The 25,640-nt window shown below is 28.7% G+C and overlaps 1 protein-coding gene and 1 long non-coding RNA gene across 2 annotated transcripts in view; one reads left to right on the forward strand and one right to left on the reverse strand.

The window, feature by feature from the left end:
- The window catches only part of Ubqn (ubiquilin), a 68,470-nt gene extending 48,280 nt beyond the window's left edge, over window positions 1-20,190 (forward strand). The window contains exons 8-14 of the mRNA XM_067264138.1: window positions 971-1,088; window positions 1,470-1,765; window positions 4,164-4,247; window positions 8,428-8,543; window positions 15,628-15,838; window positions 15,910-15,997; window positions 19,330-20,190. Of these exons, the coding sequence (XP_067120239.1) occupies window positions 971-1,088; window positions 1,470-1,765; window positions 4,164-4,247; window positions 8,428-8,543; window positions 15,628-15,838; window positions 15,910-15,997; window positions 19,330-19,394 (978 nt within the window). The 3' untranslated portion in view covers window positions 19,395-20,190. The remainder of the gene's footprint in view (window positions 1-970; window positions 1,089-1,469; window positions 1,766-4,163; window positions 4,248-8,427; window positions 8,544-15,627; window positions 15,839-15,909; window positions 15,998-19,329) is intronic.
- The window catches only part of LOC136969851 (uncharacterized), a 119,133-nt gene that overhangs the window by 59,269 nt on the left and 34,224 nt on the right, over window positions 1-25,640 (reverse strand). The window lies entirely within an intron of this gene.

The raw sequence follows: 25,640 nt of genomic DNA on the forward strand, positions 1-25,640 counted from the left end.
ATTTATAACATCATCCATGGGACCGGCAATTTTTTGATGTTATAACTGAGTGTTGTTATCTGCGGGGTCATAATTTCAGTCCAATAAAACGTACCAAGTGTGTTTAAGAATCTATTATAAACTCCATTCTAATTTTACATTGTATGTTTTACTGTAAAATTATTTCTTAATGGTAATACAGTATACTGTATCTATTATGATGATAATAATTTATTATTGTATGTATAAAAATGCAAACTACAATGTTTAAATAAACTTTATTTACATCAATGTAATTAAAAATTTCAAAAATTACATTTTATAAGAAATTTCTATTTGTCTTAAGTTTCAATAATGGCGGAACTTCCGGTTTTGAGAATAATGTTGAATCAAAAGGCAACAAAAGGTTAAATTAATGTATGCCAATTAAAAATAATTCGATTATTGCTTTATAAACTATTTGATATAATATGTCATATTAAAAATAATAGAATATTTAACAATTTAGCTTAAAGTAATTTAAAAATGAGCACATAATAACCGATCGTCACATTGTTTAAAAGTGAATTTCACCCCACCGAAGTCAGGTGGAAAGAGCACCACGCACAGTTGTTCTAGGAAAGTGAACTCTGACCCTAGGACTGAACATTTAGTATTTTTTTTTTTTTTTGGTTAAATAAAATTTGGGAGTGCTTCAAATATGACGTTAAAATAGGGTTTTATGTCGTTACAAGTGGGTTTTTTAACATTATCTAGTATAGTAAAATCGTGGAACCGATAAAAATTTGACTTTATATTAAGGCTGTTGTTATATCTGACATTATAATCGGGTTAAACTGTACTTATAAATATTTAACTGTCATTCCTTTGTTATGTCATTTTGAAAAGAACCATTATTTTTAAATTAGTGTTTATTTACTTAATAAAGATGAAAATTATTATTGTTGTTGATTTTTTACTATGTACATTTGTTTACATTTGGATTTTTTAGAGTATTCCTGGTGGTTATAATGCTTTGAGGAGAATGTATACTGAGTTACAGGAACCAATGCTTAATGCTGCACAGGAGCAGTTTGGATCAAATCCTTTTGCCGCACTTGTAAATAATGGTAAGTTTCATTGTAAAATAATTTTTTTAAATAATACTCAAAAGTAACTTTTTATTTTTTTATTTGTATGCTTGTATGAAGATTATTTTAAATCTCATCTTTTCACACATTCAAATTTAAAATTGTTTACTGCATTTATATATTTCAGTATTTAGGTATTCTTGAAACCGTGTTTTCTTATATGTTGAGCATCAAACACAAGACCGTGTTATTTATTAAACACTTGGCACTTTTCCACTTCTATTAGTTGATTGACTATAGAATCAACTAATAGAAGTGGAAAAGTGCCAAGTGTTTAATAAATAACACGGTCTTGTGTTTGATGCTCAATATTTCAGTATATTTTATTGACAAGTTTTATTAAACTTCAATTTTATTCAGGTGGACCTAATAATAGCACTCAACAAGGCACTGAAAATAGAGAACCCTTACCAAATCCTTGGACATCATCAGGATCAGGTGGCCAAACAACACCTTCCACTACAAGTTCTTCTAATACCACAACAAATACATTTTCTTCAGGTTTAGGTACCAATAACATGTTTAACACACCTGGCTTACAAAGTCTCATGCAGCAGTTAATTGATAATCCTCAGTTAATGCAGAGTATGTTTAATGCACCTTATATGCAAGGAATGCTTCAATCATTAGCTGCAAATCCAGAGATGGCTGCTCAGGTATCTTATTTTATTTATTAATAATGTTATATCAACATTTGAAAGAAATTATATGTTTTAATTTATAAATATAAAAACTATATTACAGGTTTTTATATTTGAAAAGATGTTTAAAATTTAATTTTTAAAACAATCAATACATATTTTTTGTTAAATATATATAACAGGCCTGGCCAATTCAGTGGGGTGTGATTGACTTTCATGAGTTAAAAACACCATGAAAACCAGTTGTCTTTTTCAACATTCTCAACATCATTGCTCTAAATACTTTATAATTATGGATACACACAAACCGAAATTGGAATGAAAAAAGAGGTTTATGGGAATCATTGGCGTAACATGGTTGTCAGCTGCCCAGGGTGGAGGAAAATTTTGCTGCCCTCTTATTTAGGTATCTCAATTCAAAAGACTAAAATATACAGTAATTCTAAAGAATTTTTCGGCAAAGAACAATCATCATTATTGTGTATTGTACAGGTGTAGTGTGTATTTATTGTGAAATTTTGCCGCCCCTATCGCCCCCACTACATTACGCCACTGATGGGAATGTTATTTCTATTGTAAATAGGAAAATCAGTGGTGAGGAAGTCAGACAAAAATACCAAAACTGCATTACAAGACAGGATGAAAACTTCTCCAGTGCATGCTTTGATCTAGGTCAAAAGACAGTATGCATTCAAATTGTTTTTCTAAATGTACACACTTTTTGTGGTCTGAACATTTGACAGAACAATTCCAGAAGGAGCACATTAAGTAGTCATTATGCTGAGGAAGAAGAAAGATTAAATTGGGTTGTTCAGAAACTAATTTCTTTGTTTTTTTCCCCCACAAAAAAAAATTCTTATAATATATAAATATTTTATTGAGTTATATATTGACCATTTTGGTCAAATACCTGTTGCCATCTTTCTGGTAGTAGCATGATTCCCCGTTTGTAAAAGTTTTGATTTTTGTTTATAAAAAACTGATCCAAGTGATTTTTGACATCCTCATCTAAAGTAAATGTTCTATTGTTCAAAAAATTTTGTAAAAACAAAAACAAATAATAATATGAGGATGCCAGATCTGGCAAATATGGTGGGTGTGGTATCTCACCCCATCCAAGCTGTAACAGTTTTTGACCAGTTACCAAACTTGTGTGAGATCTGGCATTATCATGGTGAAACACTACACCTTTTCTGTTGATCAATTCTGGCCTTTTTTGTTTGATGGTATCACTCAATTTGTCCATTTGATGGCAGTACACTTTTGAATCAATTGTGGAATTGTCTCATAGAAGCTCAAAAAGAAAAACTTTCCTTCAAATCCCATCAAAGAGAGCATCTCTTTCTTTAAGAACACATGGAACCTGTAAATCGAGCTTTCAAATGAAACCAAGTTGCTTCAAGTGATCACAAATGGTTTGATTTGACAAATTTAATCTCTTAGCAATTTCTCATGTTGTTATTTGGTGGTTTGTTTCAATCAAAACCTTTATTTTGTCTTCATCAGCTTCAACTGGCCTTCCAGAACATGATGCATCTTCAATATCGAAATTGCCAGAATGAAATTTTGTGAACTGGTTTTGGAACTGTCATTCTGTCAACACATCTTTTTCATACACGTCACACAATTTTTTTCTTGCTTGAACTGCATTTTTATTTTTTTGGTAATAAAAAAGCAAAATATGATGAAAATGCTGCTTTTGATTTTCCATATTTGATGAGATACCAAAAAACAATTGCACTTAAATCAAAATTTTTTACAAATAAGCCTTCAAATGTCAGCTATCAAAATATATAATGACAATATGGTTTAAAGTGAAATTGGCAGATAAAAATACAACTAATTTCTCTGGCGGTAAAAAAAAAAGAAATTACTTTTCGAACAACCCAATATATATAGATATTTTACTATTTGAGTATAATAGTAAATAAATATGTAACATAACATTTCATATCTTCAGTAGAAGTATAAATTAAACTTAAAATCAAAAATTGCTTAAACATAGTCTTAGAATGTATTGGGGTCATCCTTGACCCCTGATATTCTGTATAACAATAAAAAGTTGGTAGTACAAGGGTTGAATTGTTTTCCTGTAAATAGTGTGGAAGGTATGACTTATTACTAGTCAGAATGCTGCAATTTATTTCACGCACATTAAATTTAAAGTATATAAAAATTTTTCATAAATTAATAAGTTTTAAGTTATGAAGCACTGTATTATTACACACACCCATTACAAAAATAGTTAAACGTATGGGTATCTTAAAAAAAAAATTTGTATAAAGACTTGTTAATTATTTGATTAAATAATTACTACATGATAAAATTTAAAATTTTATTAAAGTTCTTGTATATTGGTGTTTTAAAAGTATTATCTAATATGTTTGAATTGCTACAAACATTTTTATTTCAGATAATTTATCAAAATCCGCTTCTTGCTGGAAATCCGCAATTACAGGAACAAATGCGTAATATGATGCCTACATTCCTTCAACAGGTAAGAAATAAATTTTTATTCTATAATATAATAAAATAAGAAAAATTTACAAAATTATGAAAAAAAAAATGGATACTTATTAAAATTTGTGTATTATATATTCTGTATGCTGTATATCAATTATATAAATGTTTCTCTAATTTGTTAGTTTATTCAGTTTTATTAATTTACACTTAAATGATGATTACACTTAAGCAAGAAAACATTTCAATAATTATATTTTAAAGATTTTTAATGTTTTTCATTCAGATTTATTTCAAAAAAGATAGTTTTTCTTGTTTGTTTTCATTAACAATGTTTTTTTTATATTTTTCAAATATGGTTACACAAATATAAATTATACAATTATATTTTTATTGTACATTTTTAATTGTGTTAGAAATGGTTATAATTTTTGACTATAAAGACAGAAAAACATGTCACTCACTCACATTTCAACAATAATTAAAGAAATTTTTTTTTAGAAATATATATTTTTTTAATTTTAATCTTGAATTATATTTTACTGTTTATTTTTGTAAAGGCTTTTTTTAATAACAAAACTAAATTTCATAAAATGTAAAAATATTTTAAAATATTGTTCCAATAAAATATAGTGCAACAAAACTAATGCCGGAAAATTTGTCAAAATAATATAAAAAATAAATAAAGAAGAGCATTCATTCAACTGTTTTCTATTATTATTATTTTTTCCTAACAACAGTGATTATTTTCAGTTATTATTCTTGGTTATATAATAATAAAACTGCTAGATGTTGTTTAATTAATGAATTGTTTTGAGTATAAACTAGTCATTTGTTTCCAATTATTTTTCATAAAGTTGAGATATGAACACAAAGCTGGCTTAATTAATTGATACCCTTTTTAAACCATTAGAAAATTGAATTTGTAAAACTATTCAAAAGATCTTGTTAAAATATAGATATTTCATTTCCAATTAGAATTTATTTTGGTCTTCTAGAATCCTATCAGTTATAAATAATTTGAATTTCTTTTTTTTTTTTAAATTCAAAGATTATCTTCAACAACAAATGTTTGCTTTTTATTTATTGTTGAAGACATCCTTCAGGTTCCTCTTGATCATGTCATTTGCTCTGTGTTGCAATAGCAAACAGATAGTGATGTCATGATGACGACAGAATGGCTTTTTTAAGTTAAATGTTTTCTTGAATATATAAACAAATATAGAAAATTTTTTAGATTTAGTCAATATAAGTTATTTTACAATTTGGTAAATAATTCTTTAAATTCTGAATTGTTCCGAATCAACCACTCCGGTTATCTGGTTCTTACATAAGTGTGTTTTTGTATTGAATCTCGGTGTGTAAAGAAGATTGACTGAATTGTACCATTTTACATTGACTTTACACATACAAATAAATTAGTACTGTACAAGTTCTACATCATTTTCAAATTTACATTATATATTATACTGTTTCAAAAATTAATTGTAAAATATGTATTTTAGATATATTCTTGAACATCTTGTTACATATGAGTCACAATGAATATTTTAATTTAAATGGAGCTCTAATAAGTTTTTAATAAATGTTTACAAAAATATCTTAAGCATTTAAAAATGTAAGAATTAAATAATGTGAATGATTTAAATGATATATTTTAATTGCAGATACAGACACACTAAAATTAAAAATGAATTATTGTCTTTATTATAATGTCTCTCTCTCTCTCTCTCTCTTTGGGTACTTTTAGTTTTAACACGTTGACTGCCATCTACGAGATGACTCGTAGTTACCGTTTCTGCCCAGGACGCCACCTACGAGTTATATCGTAGTTTGTTTCCTTGCCATATTTGTGCAGCTACGATGTAATTCGTAGTATATCAGTGTAAATATGAATAGATAGCTTCAGGGGCAAGAACAAAAAATCAAGTTTGGCTTACATGAACAGAACATTTATTAATAAATGAACAGAAAATATAATCATAAAAAGTTTATTCAAAATCGAAAGCAAAACAATATTTTTATTGTTAGTGATAATTTATAAAACAGAAATATAAATTTAAACGAACAGAAAATATTATAAAATGTTTATTCAAAATCAAAAGCAAAACGATATTTTTATTGTTTGTGATAATTTTTAAAACAATCTTCTACGCAAAGGGCTGGCTTCTCAAGACAGATTGGACAGAAATAACGCGTTTCTCGGCGTTTTTTAGCTTTGGTACAAATTCGACATGGCTTTGTCAGATGTTGTTTTTTCTGAGTAGATGGGATACTCTGTAAATAGTGAAGCTTCTGCAATTTAATTTTTTTTGAAACTGGTTGAATCTCTTCTCCAATCAACGCTTTGACGAATGCTTCTCTAAACTTTATAAGTTTTATTTTAGAAGAAGTTGCTTTTTGAAAGAGTTTGTGCGCATTATGTATATATATTTCTATAATATGTAATGCAACCTTTTTGGGCCATCTAATAGTCTTTCTTAGAGCTGTGTAGTACGATAGCATTTGATCTGATTGTCAATGCCAGACATTCCATGATTATAATCTCGAATTATATTCGGTTTCATCGAACATTTTCCATTGCGATTGAACACCTCTACCATTTCAACAACGTGCATGTTTGAAATGGTAAGGACTTCTCGTTTGTCTTTCCATTTACATACAGTAACAGGACCATTTCGCTGCCAAATAAACTCCCCCATCCTCACCAAAAATTTTGTCAGATTCTGAATCACTTAGATTAGTGTAGTAATCAAGTTGTTTTTTAGTCAGTGGTCTTTTCTTATCCATATTGGGATATTTATAATTTGATTATAAAAATAAATAAAAAATAACACACTCAAAAAAGACGTAAATGTGATGTGCTCGCCTCTATATCCGATTTATTACTAATGAATTTAGACGCACATCTCCGATTGGCTGTAGCGAAGTGACAGGACGAATCGTGTCTGTGCACGAATTAACTCTTAGTTTGGCTTTAGCGAAGAGCTTTCTGTTACATAAGCCAACTACGAGATAATTCGTAATACCTTTATTTTAAGAAAAACACATTCTATATGCTTTTTGATTATTTCTATGTACTCTGATTAGAGTTTTTAATAATATAATATAATTAAATTAAGTTGGCGTTTTACAACAGAATCCTAAAAAGTCACGTGGCAGTCAACGTGTTAAACACCTAAGAAATATGTAAAAAATCTTAGTTAATTAAAAAATCATATGCTATAAACTGATATAAAGGATTTAATTGACTAAGTAGGCAAAGAAAGGAAGGTCTAAAAACATACTCTAATACTGTTTTCTTTCAAATCAGAAATTCATTTCATTACCTGAATAACAAAATGTTAAGTATTTGCAACTTAAATATTATTTAATCTTTTGAAATCATCTGTGACATGCGTGTATAACTTTATGTAATTTAAGAAAGTATATTTAAAAGTTGTCTTTCAATGAAAAATTTTTATAGAATATTCTTAATGTTTAGTTGCAAACTATTCATTATTTCAACAAATCCATTGTTTTGCATTTTAGATCACTAATTTTTACTGTTTAAAACATGATTTACATATGCTTTCAATGAAATATTTTGTGAATTCTTTAAATTCTGAAAAATTTATATATATTGCATCATTAGAATTAATAAATGTATACAAAAAGTTATATTTAATTTTGTTATAAAAGATTTTACAGTTAAATAATAAATACTACAATTTAGCTGACCTGTTTTAAAAATAATTTTATCATCTATTTTACATTTTCCATTTAAAGTTGTACGTTAATATAATAATTAAAAGAATAAAGTTTGTTTTATGAAAATAAATCTTTATTTTTTTAATTTAATGAAATATGATTTATTATTGTATATACCTTTTAGTATATTGTGACAATTATAGATTCTAGTTTGGTTTCTGATTATATTGGAATCTAGAGCAGTGGTTCTCAACTTTTCTATGATTGCGACCATCATAAAAATGATTCCTATTTCAGAACCCAAGAAAATTTCACTCCCTATGGGTTGAGAGCCACTTCCCTAGAGGAATAATATTTGGTAAGTCCTGTTATACTTAAATTTTTAAATATATTTTAAACTTCTATTTATTTTAAAAAAATGAAATTTTTCATATATTTTTTATTATGAAACTTTTAGCTTTATTTTACAATCTGCCCTTTTCTTTTTGAAGTAATTAATTATTATTATTATTATTATCCCATTTCAGTTACAAAATCCTGATATTCAAAGTTTAATTGCCAATCCTCAAGCTTTACAAGCCATTATCCAAATTCAGCAAGGAATGGACCAACTACACAGGATTGCACCAAATGTCTTTTCTATGTAAGAGTAACAAATATTAGATTTTTTTAATTAAATATTTTACAATTTTTATTCTTTTTATTTATCTGTTATAATTAGGATACTTTTAGTGGATAATTTTTTTAGAGTGAAGTTGGAATTATTTTAAATTAAGTTATAAATGATTGTAAATGATTATGTCATCTCTATATAACTTAGAAAGATGTAAAATAAATCATCTCCAAATGTTATTAGTTATTCATAAAAACTACTGTACCAGTATATGTTCAGATTAAAATAAAATGATTTCTGTTGTTGTTTATATCCATAAGTTATCCATTTTATGTTGTTAATATTTTGGTTATGGTATTTATCATTTTGCATTGAAGCTATTGTTTTATTACTTAAAAATTATTTACATTTATATTTTGTATTTAATTTTTTTAAAAATAATAAGAATTCTGTAATAAATTTTTCTTCATAATTTTAAATTTCATATTTTTATTTTGTTATATTTCTAATATATTATCTATTAACATAATCTTAAAGTTTATAAGTTGAAAGCACTTGGCAGCAGTGAATACTTGAATGTTTTTATAGAAGATTTTGTAAATAAGTAGTAACATCCAATTGCAATAATTTACCACAAAGATTGTTTGCATTTGGATTAACTTTTCATCTGTAAATTTACAAAGTATATTAAATTAAGCTTGAACAACAGCTTTACTTTTTTCAGCAACACTTTAATTTATGTAAACAAACATTTTTGATTCCTTTTCATAGGTCTGCATCAGGTTTAACATATAAACAAGATTTTATCTGTAAGTTTTCTGTAATGTTCTAACAGCTGCATATTTTATCTGGATATTAAACATAATACATATGTATAAAATATTACAAAATATTATTCAGAGATAAATACGTTGTAAAATGAATCTGATATAATGAAATAAGTTACAGTAAAATTATGAATAAAATAAAATGCCAAGATGGATTGTTAGCGTAAGACAACTTATTCTAAGCTGAATTTACTCAATGTCTACTATGTGTTAGAGTATATTGTACAATTTCTATATTGGGTTATCTACTAGTGATTGCCAGGCTTTTGATAATGTTTCTTTTTCTTTATTATTAACACAATGATCTGCCCTCAAAGCAAAGAATATTTAACATGCTTCTAGTGTTCTTAGCTTATGAGTTTGTAAACTCTTTTTATCAGTTTTGCTTGGTCCTACATGCAGACACTGCAGGTTTGCTTGCTGTTTGGACCAGTACTGTAGTATGTTTACTTTTACTAATGTTGTATTTATGTTCTTTGCACTAATGTTTCATTTGTCACTCCTAGGTATGTCAGTCTTTGATTAAATCTATCATCCTGCACTGAGATTGTATTGATATATACTCCTGGAGCTAAGCTGTTATTGAATCTGCCATTTGTTAGAAGCCTGAAGATGCTGGGATTGCATTTATAAGTTATTTTTGCTTTTGTGTATTTGGCTAATGTTTTATAAGCAAAGTAAGCCTAAGGTCATAATCTAACATTAAATATTTTCAAGGTAGTCCTTCTGTGGTGGATATCTTTGTTACATTTGGTCATGTAAAGTTGTTTTGTATTTTCTTAACTAAATCTCTGAAATCAAATCTGAGCTGTAGCCATGCACCTGCACTATTTTTTTAATATGCTCTATTTTCTTAAGTGTGTCACCAACTTTAGAGCAATGTATGTACCAAGGTTTTCAATATGCTATTTTATAGAATGGGAGATTGCTAGGAAGGAATGAAGGACTTGTGATTTGGTTTTCGATATTTGTGTGAATATTTGGCTATCTGCTAATTGTAATATGATATTGAGGTATAGAAAATAGGCTTGCCTGTTGCTTTTTTGATCTAACTTAATAGTTAAACTGTGTTGATTGTTATTTAAAAGTATCTGATATTTGGCTTAGCTTTCCATATTATCAAGATATGATCAACATAACATTTGTAGAGAATAATGTTGTTCAAAAACATTTGTAAGGTTTTATAGTTCAATGCTCTAATTATTAGCTTGCAGATGTCTCTTGAAAGCAGGCTACCCATTGTATCCTCATTGCTGGCAATATATTTTATTATTGAACTTGAAGAAAGGAATATAGCATAACAAATGTGTAAATTCTAATATTTGTCAGTGATATGATTGTGTAGATGGCACTCTGAGGGTGTAAGAAACGAGGTTCTAGCCTCACTGATGGATATATTGAAATAAAATTAAAGATTATATACTCATTATCCTTTAATGCAATACGCTATAAGTCATTTATCAGTTATTTTGTGTTGGCTATGGAGTATTTGTAACTTTTTAGGTGTTCTGCAAGCAGTTGGTATTTGCATTTCTCAAAGGCAGCTGTTGGTGACCTTTCCTTATCCACTTCCTGATGTAATTGTTGGTCTTGTTTGTGTATCTTTGCAAATGCAAATAGCCTTGAGATGTCTGGAGAGTGGATTATGGCTACTTTAATCTTAAAACCCCATCCAGTTTTGTGCATGCAATTCTATTAACTTTGCTCTGAGGGTTGGTAAGAAATCTTAATTAGTATGTTGACAAATATAAAAAGGGGTTGAAAACATTTGTTTAAATAAATTAAAGTGTTGTTGAAAAAAGGATTTAAGGTGTTGTTCAAATTAAATTAGTCTCAGCTTACATAGAATTATTTTTATTGTATATTAAATTATAATTTATTTTAAATATGGCTCATAATTTTTTAGTACAGTAATATAAATTATAAAATTTAATTTATATGATGCATATTTAGCCAATACAAAACTGTGTGAAAGCAGCAGTGGTGGCTAACATTCACAATGTATATGTGAGCACTGTAACTTTAATGATTTCAAAGTTTACACATCTGGACTTTCATTATAAATTGTAATATGTAGTTATATAGAAAACTAAACATATATTATAGTAATAATTAAATTATAAAACTAGATTTACCATTGGACTAGAACCTTGGCTAATATTTTGTGTAATATCTGCATATGCCAAGCTAGAGCCTGATAGTAAGTCTGGTTTTATCCTTTGATTATTACTATAAACTTAAAATTTATTCATTTAAAATAATTTTGTTTTAATATGCCTTACTTTTTTACTTTGTTTAATAAAACTTAAGTGATACAGTAATACCTCGACTTACGCGAATCCAGAGTTACGCGATTTTCAAATCTCGTCAATTCGTCCTTTGTTTGAGCACCACACAACTCTTGATTACTCACCCCCCACACTATTGTTCAGCTTACATGTTCGGACATGTCGCACGGAATCGACGCATAGCTACAATTTATTTTGTGTTATTTAGTTCTGTGTTTGTTATATCTACAGAGACTTGAGAGACTCTACTATGTCATCCAAACGAAGTAGAACTGATTCGTCTGCATCGAACAAGGGGAAAAAAAACTTTATCTTTGGAATGTAAAGTTAACATTATTAAGGACTTCGATACAAAAATGAAAATTTGTGAATTGACAAAGAAGTTTGATCTACCGGAATCGATGGTCAGAACAATTATAAAAGGTAAAGAAAAAATTCTTCAAGCTGTGAAAACTTGACAGAAGGCCTCAGTTCAATTGAAAAAGGATTACAAATTTTAGAAAACATAGACTCCAACAAAGAGCACATTTCTTCTACAAAATGAGAAATAAAAAAATTATTAGCACGCTACGAGGAAATTTTGCGGGAGAAAAAAACAATCTTTGAGCCATCAGACGAATTTGTTAGATTTTATGAAGCCTTCTACATCAAAATAACTTCGGTTTACGATTTTAATAATATAATTTGTTATACATGTGTATTATCTAAGGTTTTATTAAACATTTTTTTAAATTATTGTTTTCTTTAGTCTCTGACCCCAATTAAAAATAATTTGCATGTATTTATATGAGAAATTATATCCCGACTTACGCGAATTTGACTTACGCGGTTATTACTCGGTCCCACCTATCACGTAAGTTTGGGGTATTACTGTATTTTAAATTTAAATAATCATCATCATGGGATATTCAAATCTTTTCATTTTAAATGGGCATTTCATGCTGTAATATTATTTCCCATTTTCATTCATATTGACTAGTCTCCATTGCAAAATTATCTGTAGTTTCATCAAATCAATTTAGAAGAAATGCTTATTATTAGTTATGCAATAATTATACATATTTTAATAATGTTTAAAACTATTGAAGTAGCATATACTGAAATAGAACAGATTACTTTTTCAGTTTATAACAGTCTAAAAAATTGATATTTGTAATTAAATGGAAATATCAATTTTCAGTTTTAGATCATTATGTCTGATACATTGAATTATGTCTTATTGATGAACTATCTTCTTCTGGTGTAAATATTTGTTGTTATTGAAAAATATTATATTAGAAACAGGATTATAAATCTTAAAAAATTATTTATATTATATTTGTGATAAATAAAAATTAATTTTTCCTAATTGCTGTTTCTCAGCTTTCATTTAATTGTTTACATCAGGGATGGGCAACCCGTGGCCTGCAGTAATATTTTTTGCGGCCCGTGTGGCATAAAACATGAATAAATATACCAATTTTCCATCTTAATGAGATATTCGACAAAAATTCAAACGTTATTTTCTACAACTTATATTTGTGAAAAGTTTTTTCGCAATAAATTTAGTAAAAATTAAAACAAGAAACCGGCTAACAGATACATCGAAACTAATTTAAAACTAGCAGTGACTGATATTTAACCAAATATTTCCAATATATTACGTTTAGGTCAGTGCCAGAAGCTATATTAAGTATACCTATGCTAATTTATAATTATATATGAATAAAGAATTGTGATTTACCAACAGTTCCCCCCTCTTTTCTCTTGTGTGCGGCCCGCGTCAGTTCAAAAGTTTTGAAATGCGGCCCTTACGTAGAAAAAGGTTGCCCATCCCTGGTTTACATTGACAAATTTACAGAAAACTTATGAAGTTTTTCAATGATATTTTTATGCATCTGGATCACTTCTATCCTAATATTTTATTCTAGTACAGCTATCCCTCGTACAACACAATACTTCTACAACATGGTTTCACTCTGACACGGTTCGAAAATTGGTGATATCCATCATACCACATGATTTCTGGTTTCACTCTAACACAGTTCGAGAATTTGGGAAATCATCTGTACAAAATTTTGCAATTTTTAAGTGGAAACTTTAATATTTGATTTTTTAATTATTATTATTATTCAAGTAAACATACATGTCCTATCATATTTGCCCATAGATTTTACAATATTGAAATTTTCAATTTGTTTTGTGCCTTTTGTCAGATTTACTTTAACGACAACTGATAGAACAATTTTTTTTCTTTATCCTACCTATCCTATCAGCTATGTATTGTTGACTTTGCTTTCAGGCATTAACATTTAAGACTGTTGCAATGTTTTGGTTTTATAGATTAATCTTCATATTTAGTAAAATTTATTTATAATTTTTTCGTCCAATGGTTCTTTTTATTTTTAATATTTGAAGACAAAATTTGCTCAAGTAGGGATCACCATTTATTAGTTCTGCATTCCAGACTATACATTTTCGGCGACCAACCTTCCTTTCTAGGCTACTAGCCGCCAAAAAGCTAAAAAAAAGTCCTTTTAAAAACACACAAATTTTCTAATTAAAAAAGTTAGTTGCCGAAAATGTCTCTTCTGGAACGCAGAACTAATAAATGGTGATCCCTACTTGGGCAAATTTTGTCTTCAAATATCTAAAAATGCTTAAATAAATTTTTAATAAGTGTTGTTAAACTTTTTTAAACCGTAGGTAAGTAATCATTTGTAAAAATGAGCAACGAAATACAATGGTATCTTGGTAGTTGAACAATTCAGTATTCAAATACAAATTTTGGAGAAAAATTGCTTGGTAGTCAACTGAACAAATGAGGACCCCTAAAAGAAATTTTTGATTAATAACATTTTTATTTTGTCATCTATGAAAAAAAAAATGATAATAAAAACAAGAAAAAATGGAAGACATTGCTGATATTTCAGACCAGGATCAACAAAACAGCTCAGATGGTGATGGTACTTTGTAAAAAGAAAACACTCTCATTTAACTAAGATTAATATTAATGCATACTGCAGTACTTTTAATTGTGATTGTTAGTTAATTATTGATCGCTTTAATAAAAATATTTCTATTACTAATGAAAACATGGCCAGAGTATACTTTTGCTAATTTCTGGAATATAACCCTGTGTTTTGCATTAGTCCTTTATTTTGTATAGCATAGATTCACATAACACTGCATTTTTTTCAGAATGTAATTACCGTGTTATACAAGGGATACCTGTACTAATTTAGTTACATTGAATCTACATATTAATTTGAAGAATCTAGTGAAATTTTAAAATGTATTTTATTGTATTTTTTAAATTTAGTATATTGAATTTAGTAGCCAGATAACTGCTACAATATTGCAGTTATATTACTAGTTATTTATAAATACAATAAACCTTACTTTGACTGATGTAAATTTTCTCTTGTTAAATATGAAATAGTTAAGTACTGTATATTTTTATTGACCATCTGAGTGTGGTATTCAAACTACAGTAGAGCATCAATTATCCGAATACCAATCAACCCAAAACATCTGTTAACCAATAGCATTCCAGTCCGCAAATTCAAATTTCTGCTAGTGTTGTGGCACTGCAGCACTCTCCCCTCCCTGCCAACCTAAACTGTAGGCCTAGTTTAATGGACTACATTATGTAAGGTATGTATTTGTAAGACATGTGATACAAAATATATATGGTACAGTTTTGTGTTTAATATATTTTTTTGAAAAAGATCTTATCTAAACAACCCCAGTCCCAAATTGTTTCGAATAATCGACGCTCTACTGTACATTTTTGAATAATATAATTAGATTTTACAACACTGGGCTTATTGGAAATATATGGCTAATTAAATATGGTTTTCCGGGAACCAGTTAGATCATAAAAGTCAGGGTCTATTGTTTTTGGATGAACACTCATTTTACAGAAAAAAGTAGTTCCTTTCAAAATAATTGTTAAATTTTTTATCTAGTGGATGAATGATATATGATTTGTTTTTAATATGAAATTTTTGATTATAGGAATTTACCTGGTAATCAACAACAAACCACTGTACCACCTTTTGGAGTAACTTCTAATACTACTAGTAATACTACAACTTCCCCTAATATTAATACCAGTACTACAACTACAAATTCAGATACACGTCCGCTACCAGATTCTTTAGGACAAGATTCTTTAAGTCAATTTATGGCTCGAATGGTAACAGCAATGGCAAGAGGAGGAAATAATGTACGTTTATTTTATTTTTAATTTTGTAGTTTTTGTTAATATTGAATTTTTATGAATGATTTTTACTTTAGACACAGGTACCACCTGAAGAACGATATCGCAGTCAACTTGAACAATTAACAGCAATGGGTTTTATGAACAGAGAAGCCAATTTACAAGGTTTGTTAATAATTTTCTCAGTGTTTTATTATTATTAAATAAGATAGAAATAAAAAGTAGAAATAAGTATAAACTAAAAGAAACCCTTAATAAAAGAAAATTTTGTTAATTAATTAATAATTAATTCTTGTAATTTTAACTTGAATAACTTTCTTTATTGAGATAAATTATTAACTAATCCAAATATTTTATATATTTAAACTCATTTTAAAAAAATTGAATTATATGAGAAAACTATTAGTTCTTAACATTTCATCGTGCAACTGTTTCATTAGTTTTAAAACTTTAAGTTTAGGCTAAATCTTCCTGATACGTTAGCTCTAACTATAAACTATTTAATATAGGAGTAAAACAATAGTAGTTCTGTTTAACTTGTATAAAGCAAATTATACAACAAATGAGTTAACGAAAACACAGAACATTTTAATATAATTGAGTTATATCTGTTGCATCAATTTCAGTATTTTAGAATTCTGTTGATCAGAGGATGCATTTCCAATGTTGAAAAGTACAAATAGTAATACGGCCCATCAGTGGTCAAGAGATCTTCGTTCCCTGCATTCCCTGAACACTGGGAGTTCAATCGTGGGTTTGTACCTAGCTCGGACAGGCTGGCCACGTGGAGTTTTCCGGGTTTTCTCCACATCTGTAACACCTAAATAGGGGCCAGTTTCTCTTAAAAAGACCTCCTGGAAGGCATCCCCCTAGGCAGATCGCTTAAGTGTTGCATTGCCATAACTAAACAAACAAATAGTAATAAATAAAAAAAAATTATAAAATAAATAGAAAACTATGTTTTTAGATGATCTAAAGAGAAAATTCTATTTTTAATACATTTTCTAGAGAAAACACAAACAAGATTTAATTCAATTTATTAAGATAATTAATTAATTTTTTATCTTATATTTTGTAGGTAGTTATATTTCATTAGCAACAGATTTAATAACTAGACCTATTTTTATTGAACCACTATTTACATATTTGATGTCAATATTATGACAAAAATGCTATTGTCCATGCAGTGAAAGAGTAGACATGAGTCAGTATGAGCCGAAAGGGTCTATATCCAGTGAATGGGATGCAAGGAGACACATGAAAGTTGACACATGGATCTGATCTCGTTCAGCTGTTTTGTTTTTTACATCTTTAAATGTTTTTATACTAGCTTGATCATAAATAATTTTATTGTTTTACTTTATTTACAAATTTTATTACTGTGATCCATGTATCAACTCTTTCATTTGACGTAGACCCTTCCAGCTCAGGCCGACTCATGTCTACTCTTTTGCTGCATGAACTATAGTAATATAAATTTGTGTCTGCATTTGAAATATTTTTTGATTAGCCAATTTACTTATCACAACAATAAAAAAATTTAATATTTAATATTTGACTCACTAATTCACATGAAGTCTTAGGGAAATTTCTTAAAGCAGAATGAAGTGAGTGACACAGTTAAAATGGACATTATATGTTACCAGAAAAATTGAACATTTTGAAGAAGAAAGATATTTTGTTTTATGGGGAGCAAAGATGACATTGTATAAGGCCTTGCTACTTCATATAATATCATCATATGCAATTGGTTGGGTTTAAGCACATCTGCCTATCTTAAAAGGAAAACACTTTCATTTAAAATAATAAAAGTGATATGAAGTAAGTTTGGCTATAGCATTGTGGTCAGGGCAGAATCCATAATGATTTTATATTATTTTAATATTTATATCTTTATTGTAGTAGTATTTTATTCATATTTATCTTAAAAATTTTAAACTAAATAAATAAAATTTTATTGATGTGTATTGATTTACAATAAATTTGTATATTTTTATGTAACATGCATTGTAAATTACATTTGCATTTAATTATAAACTGAAAATATACATTTTTTTCCATAAAGATGATAAAGGCATATTTTATATCAGTTTTAGTAGTCCAGTGTAAAAGATATAAATTCTATTTGGAAAAACAAAAATTATTAATATAAATAATATTGTATGTACAGTAAAACTTCTCTAACTCAAAGCTCCAAGGGGCAGGAAGAAACTTCAGTTACAGACTATTTAATTTAGAGAAACAATAGAGTGAAAAATGCCAATTCTGAATAGGTTTGTATTTTTACCTACTTGCATTACATAAAGAATCTTTATAGTTGTTTGTTTTAAACAGCCCATGTAACACCTTTCATCAAAATATTCAATGTAGCTAATGGAATTGAACAGTTTTGCAGGTACCTCTTGTTGAGATAAAGCAGAGGTCCTCACTTTGGACTGGAACATTGTCTGCAAATGGGTGTTGGACAGTAGATACAATTAACTGTCTGAACACTTCATGGAAATCCAATAATTAGGAACACTTTGGATAGAATAAATATTAAAATTTGAGTCAGGGAAGTTGAAGGTAACAAATCAGTGTCAGGGAACCATCAAAACCTTTGACTTGGAGAAAATTTGAGAAGAAAATTCATTAAATCCCTATGTTATTCCATTGAGACCTACAAAGTGCTTCATTTTCTTCAATTAAAAAAATGTTTGAGTTAGAGAAGTCTTATTATATTTTATGTCTAAATAATTTTTTTAATTTATTCTTTTGAGATTATTATAAAAACATTAAAAATTTAATGTTGTTTGTTGTTAAATGAAATGTGATTTGAAAGAAATATATTTTTTTGCAAATTTGCCATATGTATTATTATAAGTATTAAAAATGCTTACTTCAGAAAGTTTTTTGTTGATTTACTGAAAGCTGTAAACCATTTAAACTTACGTTAATTTTAAAGAACAATGATGTTTATATATTTGTTTTATATGAAGTGTAAGTTGATGTTATCCTGGATCAAGACAAAAATGTTTCTTAATATTTAATTAAAGATTTGGCTTCTTGAGGAAGGCATTTTTAATACTCATATGCAGTTTTTTGATGAGAAAGCTTCATACTGTATAATCATTAGCTATATGACTGACTTGTGTTAAATACAGAATTTAGAAATTTTCTTATAATATATTTGTAAAATTTTATTTATTATGAGTCATTATGATTAAACGTTTTTGCAAAAGAGCTTAACAAAAGTGTCTGCAAAAAACATTTTAACAAATAGTTACCATTTATAAACAAGTAAACTTGAATTTATTTTTATAAATATTTAAATTATTTTTTCCATAATTTTTGAAAGAAAGATTTCAGTAAAAAATAAGTAAATATTTTTCTGAATATATTTCTGAAATTTATTTTAATGATTCAACCATTTTATAATGTATAAATGTCTAATTTAAAATATGATGATTCAGTGTTCTCTAATTTTAATGTTAATTAAAATTTTATTTATTTTTCAGCTTTAATTGCTACTTTTGGAGATGTAAATGCTGCAGTGGAGAGACTTCTTCAATCACAACAATAAATTTAATTAATTCATCATCATCAAATTGGTTTATTATACATCCATTAGTGATTATCAGCTGGTCAACTACACAGGAATCAATTATGCAAAAGAGGAAAAAATCTGTTGATCTTCATCTGTTCATTTATTTGGGTATGGTCTCTACAGTGTTGACAAATTGTAGTTTCAAAATTTATTCTTGGGAAACAATTGTTGCTAAGCAGCAACCAACGTGTATCATAATGCTTTAGGTTTCCCAGTTTCTGTATGGTCAACAATAAATTCTTATTATACAAAATTTTGTCATCACTGCATATATGAAAATTGATACCATCTGTCATGGCAGATCCTGTTCTAAAAAAAAAAGTGCATCTGGTATTTGTCTCTCTTTGCTTCTTAAAAGATGTATGTTTTTCACAGAATTTTAACTGGACAGAATAGCAAATTTTCTGCAGAAAAGCATAGCCTGTCGAAGCAAATCCAAAAAAAATTTACAATAAAAGCACTCGAAAGCTACTTTTGTATTTAGTTCCTTTCACGTATATCTTTTCCTTTTATTTCTCTTATACAATTACCATACCTATTGGACTGTCATGTTTTGATTCTTAAATATATCTTGTATTATTAGCAAGGGTAATTGGCTGATTAAATAATGCTCAATTTGTTCTTGTTTATATTATTCATGATTGGTATCTAGAATTTATCGAATGGTTTGATCCAGTGTATATTATTTTCTTTTTTGGATTGACCAATATTTGCCTTCTGGATATATACCTTGATCTACTTGTACAAATAAAAGCAATCATGCTTCACTTTATCCAGTGTGTTCTATTTTTAATATTTATTACTTCAAATCACTAACACACAAAAATACTTAAGTTTTCAGACTAAAATAGATGAATTACATAAATGTATTTTTAAAAATTTCATTTAATATGGATTTGAGATTTATTCATAAACATTAAAATAATCTAAGTTACTAAATGAAGCATATTTTAAGAATTTAAAAAAGAAAATATATCTATTTTTATATGCAGTACTGAAGATTAAACATCACTTGGAATTGTTGTTTTAAATCAGATAAAATTTAATCCTATTTTAAATGTGTTGAAATGCCTCATCTGGCAATTAGTCTAGCAATTTAAATAAAACAACAAATAAAGTTTAAATATTTGACATTTCAATTAAAGAGAAGAATGTTGGATAAATTCCACCTGGAATCTTGTTAATTCATCTGTATGTTCTTAATTTTTCCTTTTATCACTTAGTTTGATTTCACATCACTTAAATAACGTTCATTGCTGAGCATTACATCAATCTGTATTTTTAACTAATTGTTCTGTGATAAATACAAGAATCATAGAAATAATTCATTTGTCAGCATAATGAAAATTAGTTGATTTATAAACATTTAAAGTAATTCATTTAATTAGATTTATATTAATACTTTTTTTTTTTTGATAAATTTTTAGAAGCAAAATTATAAAAATAAAGAACATTAAATTAACAGGTAAGATCTGTTGACAATTGTTCTTTAATCTGTAACTGTTTAGTAATTATCAATTGGTCATTTTTATGAATCTTTTCAAATTCATTTACTTCATAAGAATGTATGTAAAGATTCAAGTAAATAAATTAAATTATTTAAATTAAGGTGAACTCCTATAACACTTGAAAATAGAAATTTAAAAATTAAATGATTGTTTCAACTACACTTTATTTGAAAATGAGATAATTTGCAGTAGGCTACTTGGTTACCATTACCATAACTGACTATAAAATGGAAGCTATTTTAGTCATTTTGGTTCTCTTGTTGATTGTAAATAATTTTTTAATTTTCCATCCTCTGGTCATTTTTCTTAAATGTTTAGAATGAGATCAACAAGGTGACTTATTTCACTACTACACTAAAATGTTTATTAAATTATTGCTTATAAAAGCTGAATAGAAGCAAAATTTAAAATACTGTGTACTCTCACTGGCCTTTAGAAATAGTCTGTTGTTTTGAATAATCCATGCAGTAATTAGTTGAGATCAGTGAGAGGATACATTGTATTCAACTTCGTTTTCAGTCGTGTTTCTGCCGAACTGGATAAAAACAAGAAGTAGAAGTTGTGCCATGTTTAGTTTCTATTTTAGTTATATTTTCAATAACATGGAACATAGCTCTTACGTTTGGATTCCAAATTACTTGCAAGTTATCAGGTTTTATTTTTGACACAACGATAATTACCAAAATCTCTCAAATGTGTATATATGTAGTGAAACCTGTCTGACATCCCTCCGTACAGAAAATTTTCGTGGTTCGGTATTAAAACGTTACTGCCGTCTCTTAAGCGGACACGACACATAACAATAGATTCTCATCGAGTCGACTTTCTTGGAGTTGCAGTTAAATCGATTCCAAAAATTCAATACTATTCCCTGTTGAGTTCTTAAAATCGATTTGACTTCAAAATTTTAGTATGACAGTAAAATTTTTAAGCTGCCTAACGCGGCCTTGCGGCAGTTCGCTTATTATGTCTGTTCACATCATTTCATACACAACACGTGCATCTTACGATCATAATTAGCAGAAACAAATGGTCCTGGATTTATCGTCAAATGGAATGTTCGGCAACCAATTCAAAGTACTGTACAATAGATGAAGATGTGTCTCTGTGCTTACGATGTGTTTGATTCATAAATGGAACTATGTCTATTGATTGGCTTTTTAGAAAAATTCTGTTATAATAGAGTGCTATATAAGAATTTCACGATTGTCTGTCTATACCCTTGTCTATTCTTAATCTATTTGTAATATCAAACAAGATTGGCAGAAGTGTTAGATTGAGAAAATGCAAGCTGCGGAAATCGTCAAAAAAACAATAATTACTCAAACATTGGCACCGTAATGACAGCATCAAATCCGACAGGTTTTGCAAACGTCAGAAGTAGGATGTTCTTGTATCAGGACCGATAATACAAACCAAAGCTTTATAATTTGTATATGAATTAGATGCCATGGACTTCAAAGTCTCAAACGGATAGCTTGAAAAATTTCGAAAGCGACGTATCAAATTTAAGATTTGGAATGGGTGTCTAGAGATTATAATACAGTAAAACAGTGTTAAGCTAAGTTTTCTTTCTTTATCACTGGTTATTTTCCGAAAATATTTTGAACGCAAATGAAACTGAACTGTTCTTTCGCACTCTCCCGGATAAAACATTGATTCAAAAATGAATCATGTTCTTTAGCAAAGCAGCAAAAGAACGAGAAACAAATTCTGTTATGCGTAAGTATCAGTGAAGAATGCAAGAAACCCCTAGCAAATGGAAAGGATGTCAAGCCAAGGTGTTTCAAGAATTACAAATTTTGAAATTGGAAATCAAACAGTAAAGTACAGGTGACAAGAGTTGTGACAGCTGGCTAGAATAGCCGGAAAGGAAAGCGCTTTTGTTTCTTGACAATGCTGCATTACATCTAGGCACTCAACTCAAAAATATCGCGATTATATACCTGCCATTGAATGTCACTTCACTCTCTCAACTTCTGGATCAAAACGAAAAATTCAAAATTTCAGTTATGAAGCGCGCAATCGCAAATTTAGACCGGAGCATAGCTCGAAACCGTTAACAAAGAAATTTAATGTCTCCAAGCAAGCAATTTCGTGGATTTCAAGTGCTTGGAGACAGACACTGCCATCAATAATTTAGTTGTTTCTTCATAGTAGGATTTCTCAATATCATAAGCATTCTAATTCCTTCCATAAATGAGAGTGCTTACAATATTGCAGCAACTGTTGCGAGCGCTTTGGAGACAACACTGTTTCATGAATGCCATTACCGTAAACCATTAAATGGGCCATATATTTTGACGACTCTCATAAGTGTAGGACATACTGTGACCCTCATAAGGTAGGACTGTTTTGCACAGTATATGTATTATGTTGTTACAAGCTTCATTTAAAGCAAACTTTTACAGAATCTCGCGTGTACAACCTCTTTTTAATGGACAGTTTTTCAGTCTCAAGTGCTTGTTGTAAAGAGATTTAACTCTCATCGTAAATTTATACTACTATATTTTAATTCATAATTATGTTTTCATCTACGAAATATTGAGAATGAGACCAATGAAAGGACTTCCATTTAACCAAAAAACAAGGCGTTTTCTGATGCCACAAAAATCTGTTTTTGGTTAAATTGTAATTGAAAATCTAAACAGAAATAGAAAATATTTTTCAATCGAATCACCCAATTTGAAACTAAACAGGTGCAGTTGGAAGTTGTGTTATTTTAAGTTTCGTGTTAAACTTGTATTTTCGTATAATATGGACCCAGGCTTTAAACCAGGAGTTCTCAACGGGGTCGATAAAATAAAATCCATGTTGTATTAATACTATATTTTATTTTAAAATACATTTTTCTTAACTAAATAATTTTATTTTAACTCTTGTGTCGTTCAGAAATCTCGTTGAGTGTTTTTATGCAGCTAGCAAGTTTCACAATGTAATACGGCCTTTTATGCCTACGTGAACACTGCAATATGTTGTTTCTGTGAACAGGGTTCTGGTGTAGTTTTATATTTATTTTATGGTAGATATAGTTGATTAAAAACTATATATACAAGTATTCGCAGAAATTAATTGTCATATAAATAATAATTATTTGTCAGATACGTTGCTTCATTATTTTTATTTAATTTTAAGAAATTTAAGAATTGCAGAAGTACCAAAAAGAAAGTGCCGGCAGTATTCCCAAGATATTTAAGCTTGGTGTTTACTCTTACGCCAGGAAATAATACAATGCCCCTGTCTCATCTGTGAGAAAAACAGTAACAATGCTATGAAGCCATCCAAGATGAGAGAGCACATTTAAAAAGTCTTTATTATTTGATATTCAAACAAACAAATTCGCCATTCAGTTAGACCAGGCAACTTTCAGAAGAATGAGCATACTGATGATTTATGTTCGCTATTATAGCCCAAGAAAAGAAGAAATAACAGAAGAATTTCTTACTGCTGAGCAATTAGAGACTTACACAACAGGTAAAATTTTTTTGATTGTTTTGAAAGGTATTTTTTATTTGTTAAAAAACTTATTTCCAGAGTTTAGTCGAAATTTTCGTTACAATTTTAAAATTTCTCAAATTGATGAACTTATGGGAATGAAATTATTAGATTTAAAAAAAAGGCATACGAAAATTATGCTAGTGGTAGCGTGGAGTGGCTGCTTATAGCTCCGACTTAGCCCCATAAAAAGAAATCACATGGGTTTATCTCAAAGATAGAGTATAACACAATGCTCCTACAACTATTGAAGAGTTGATATATAAAATAAAAAAAAAGAAATAATGATGATTTCAAGAAAGACCTTTATTACCGTTATTGAATGTTTCAAAAATCGGTTAAAAACTATTATTGCGAGCAAAAGTAGTCATTTTGACAACCCAATTCATTAAATGGCAATAATTTCTGTATAATATGCTTTTTGAATTTTCTTTAATATCTTTGAACTTTTTATCTCATATAGTTGAAAAGTTTTACGTGAATTAAAAATCAGCGTGTAATACACTACTGAGTAAAAAGTCCAAACACTTACCGTATCGTGAAATTTTCAACAGCGTGTTTTGGGTGCTATGTAGAGGGATAATTCTGCTTATTTCCGCTGAAGGTAATTAGGTACTAAAAAGGTTAAGGTAGGTTTGTTCTTCCATGGCATCTACCATCAACAACGTAATACGTTTGTAAATTTTCTAAAAAATCAATTTTCCGAGCTGCTTTCGAATTTACATAAGCCACTACTTCCCTCGACAAAAGTATGAGGTAGTCCGATCGTACGGTAAAAGACACAACGCTAATTAAAAATAATTTAGTAGCGGCCGGATGGCCGAGCGGTCAAGGTTAGCAGCCTGCCGCCCTGGGGGACCCGGGATCGAATCCCGACGGGTCGAAAAATCCCCAGGAATTTTTTCGGGGGTGGTCCGTCCGGATATGTCGGTCCCTGTCCCTCACCACCCGGACGCCCCATTGTGGGCTTGGCCGAACCCATAATGGGCTTGCTATAAGAGGCCCTCTTAGTGCCCACAGGGCAGAAAGATTTACAAAAAATATTAATAATAATAATAATTTAGTTATTAAACATCCTATAAATACTTTTAAATAGTTTAATTTGTTTATTTACCTTCCCTGGTAACCCTCGATGTTAAATGTATCCGCCATTTTTCAATAAATTTCCAGTGAGTCAATGCGCGACGTTCACTGAGTCACGTGATGTTGTGAACCAGCG

The sequence above is a fragment of the Centruroides vittatus genome, unplaced genomic scaffold, assembly GCF_030686945.1.
Source record: "Centruroides vittatus isolate TY-2023 unplaced genomic scaffold, ASM3068694v2 contig_1824, whole genome shotgun sequence".
NCBI lineage: Eukaryota > Metazoa > Arthropoda > Arachnida > Scorpiones > Buthidae > Centruroides > Centruroides vittatus.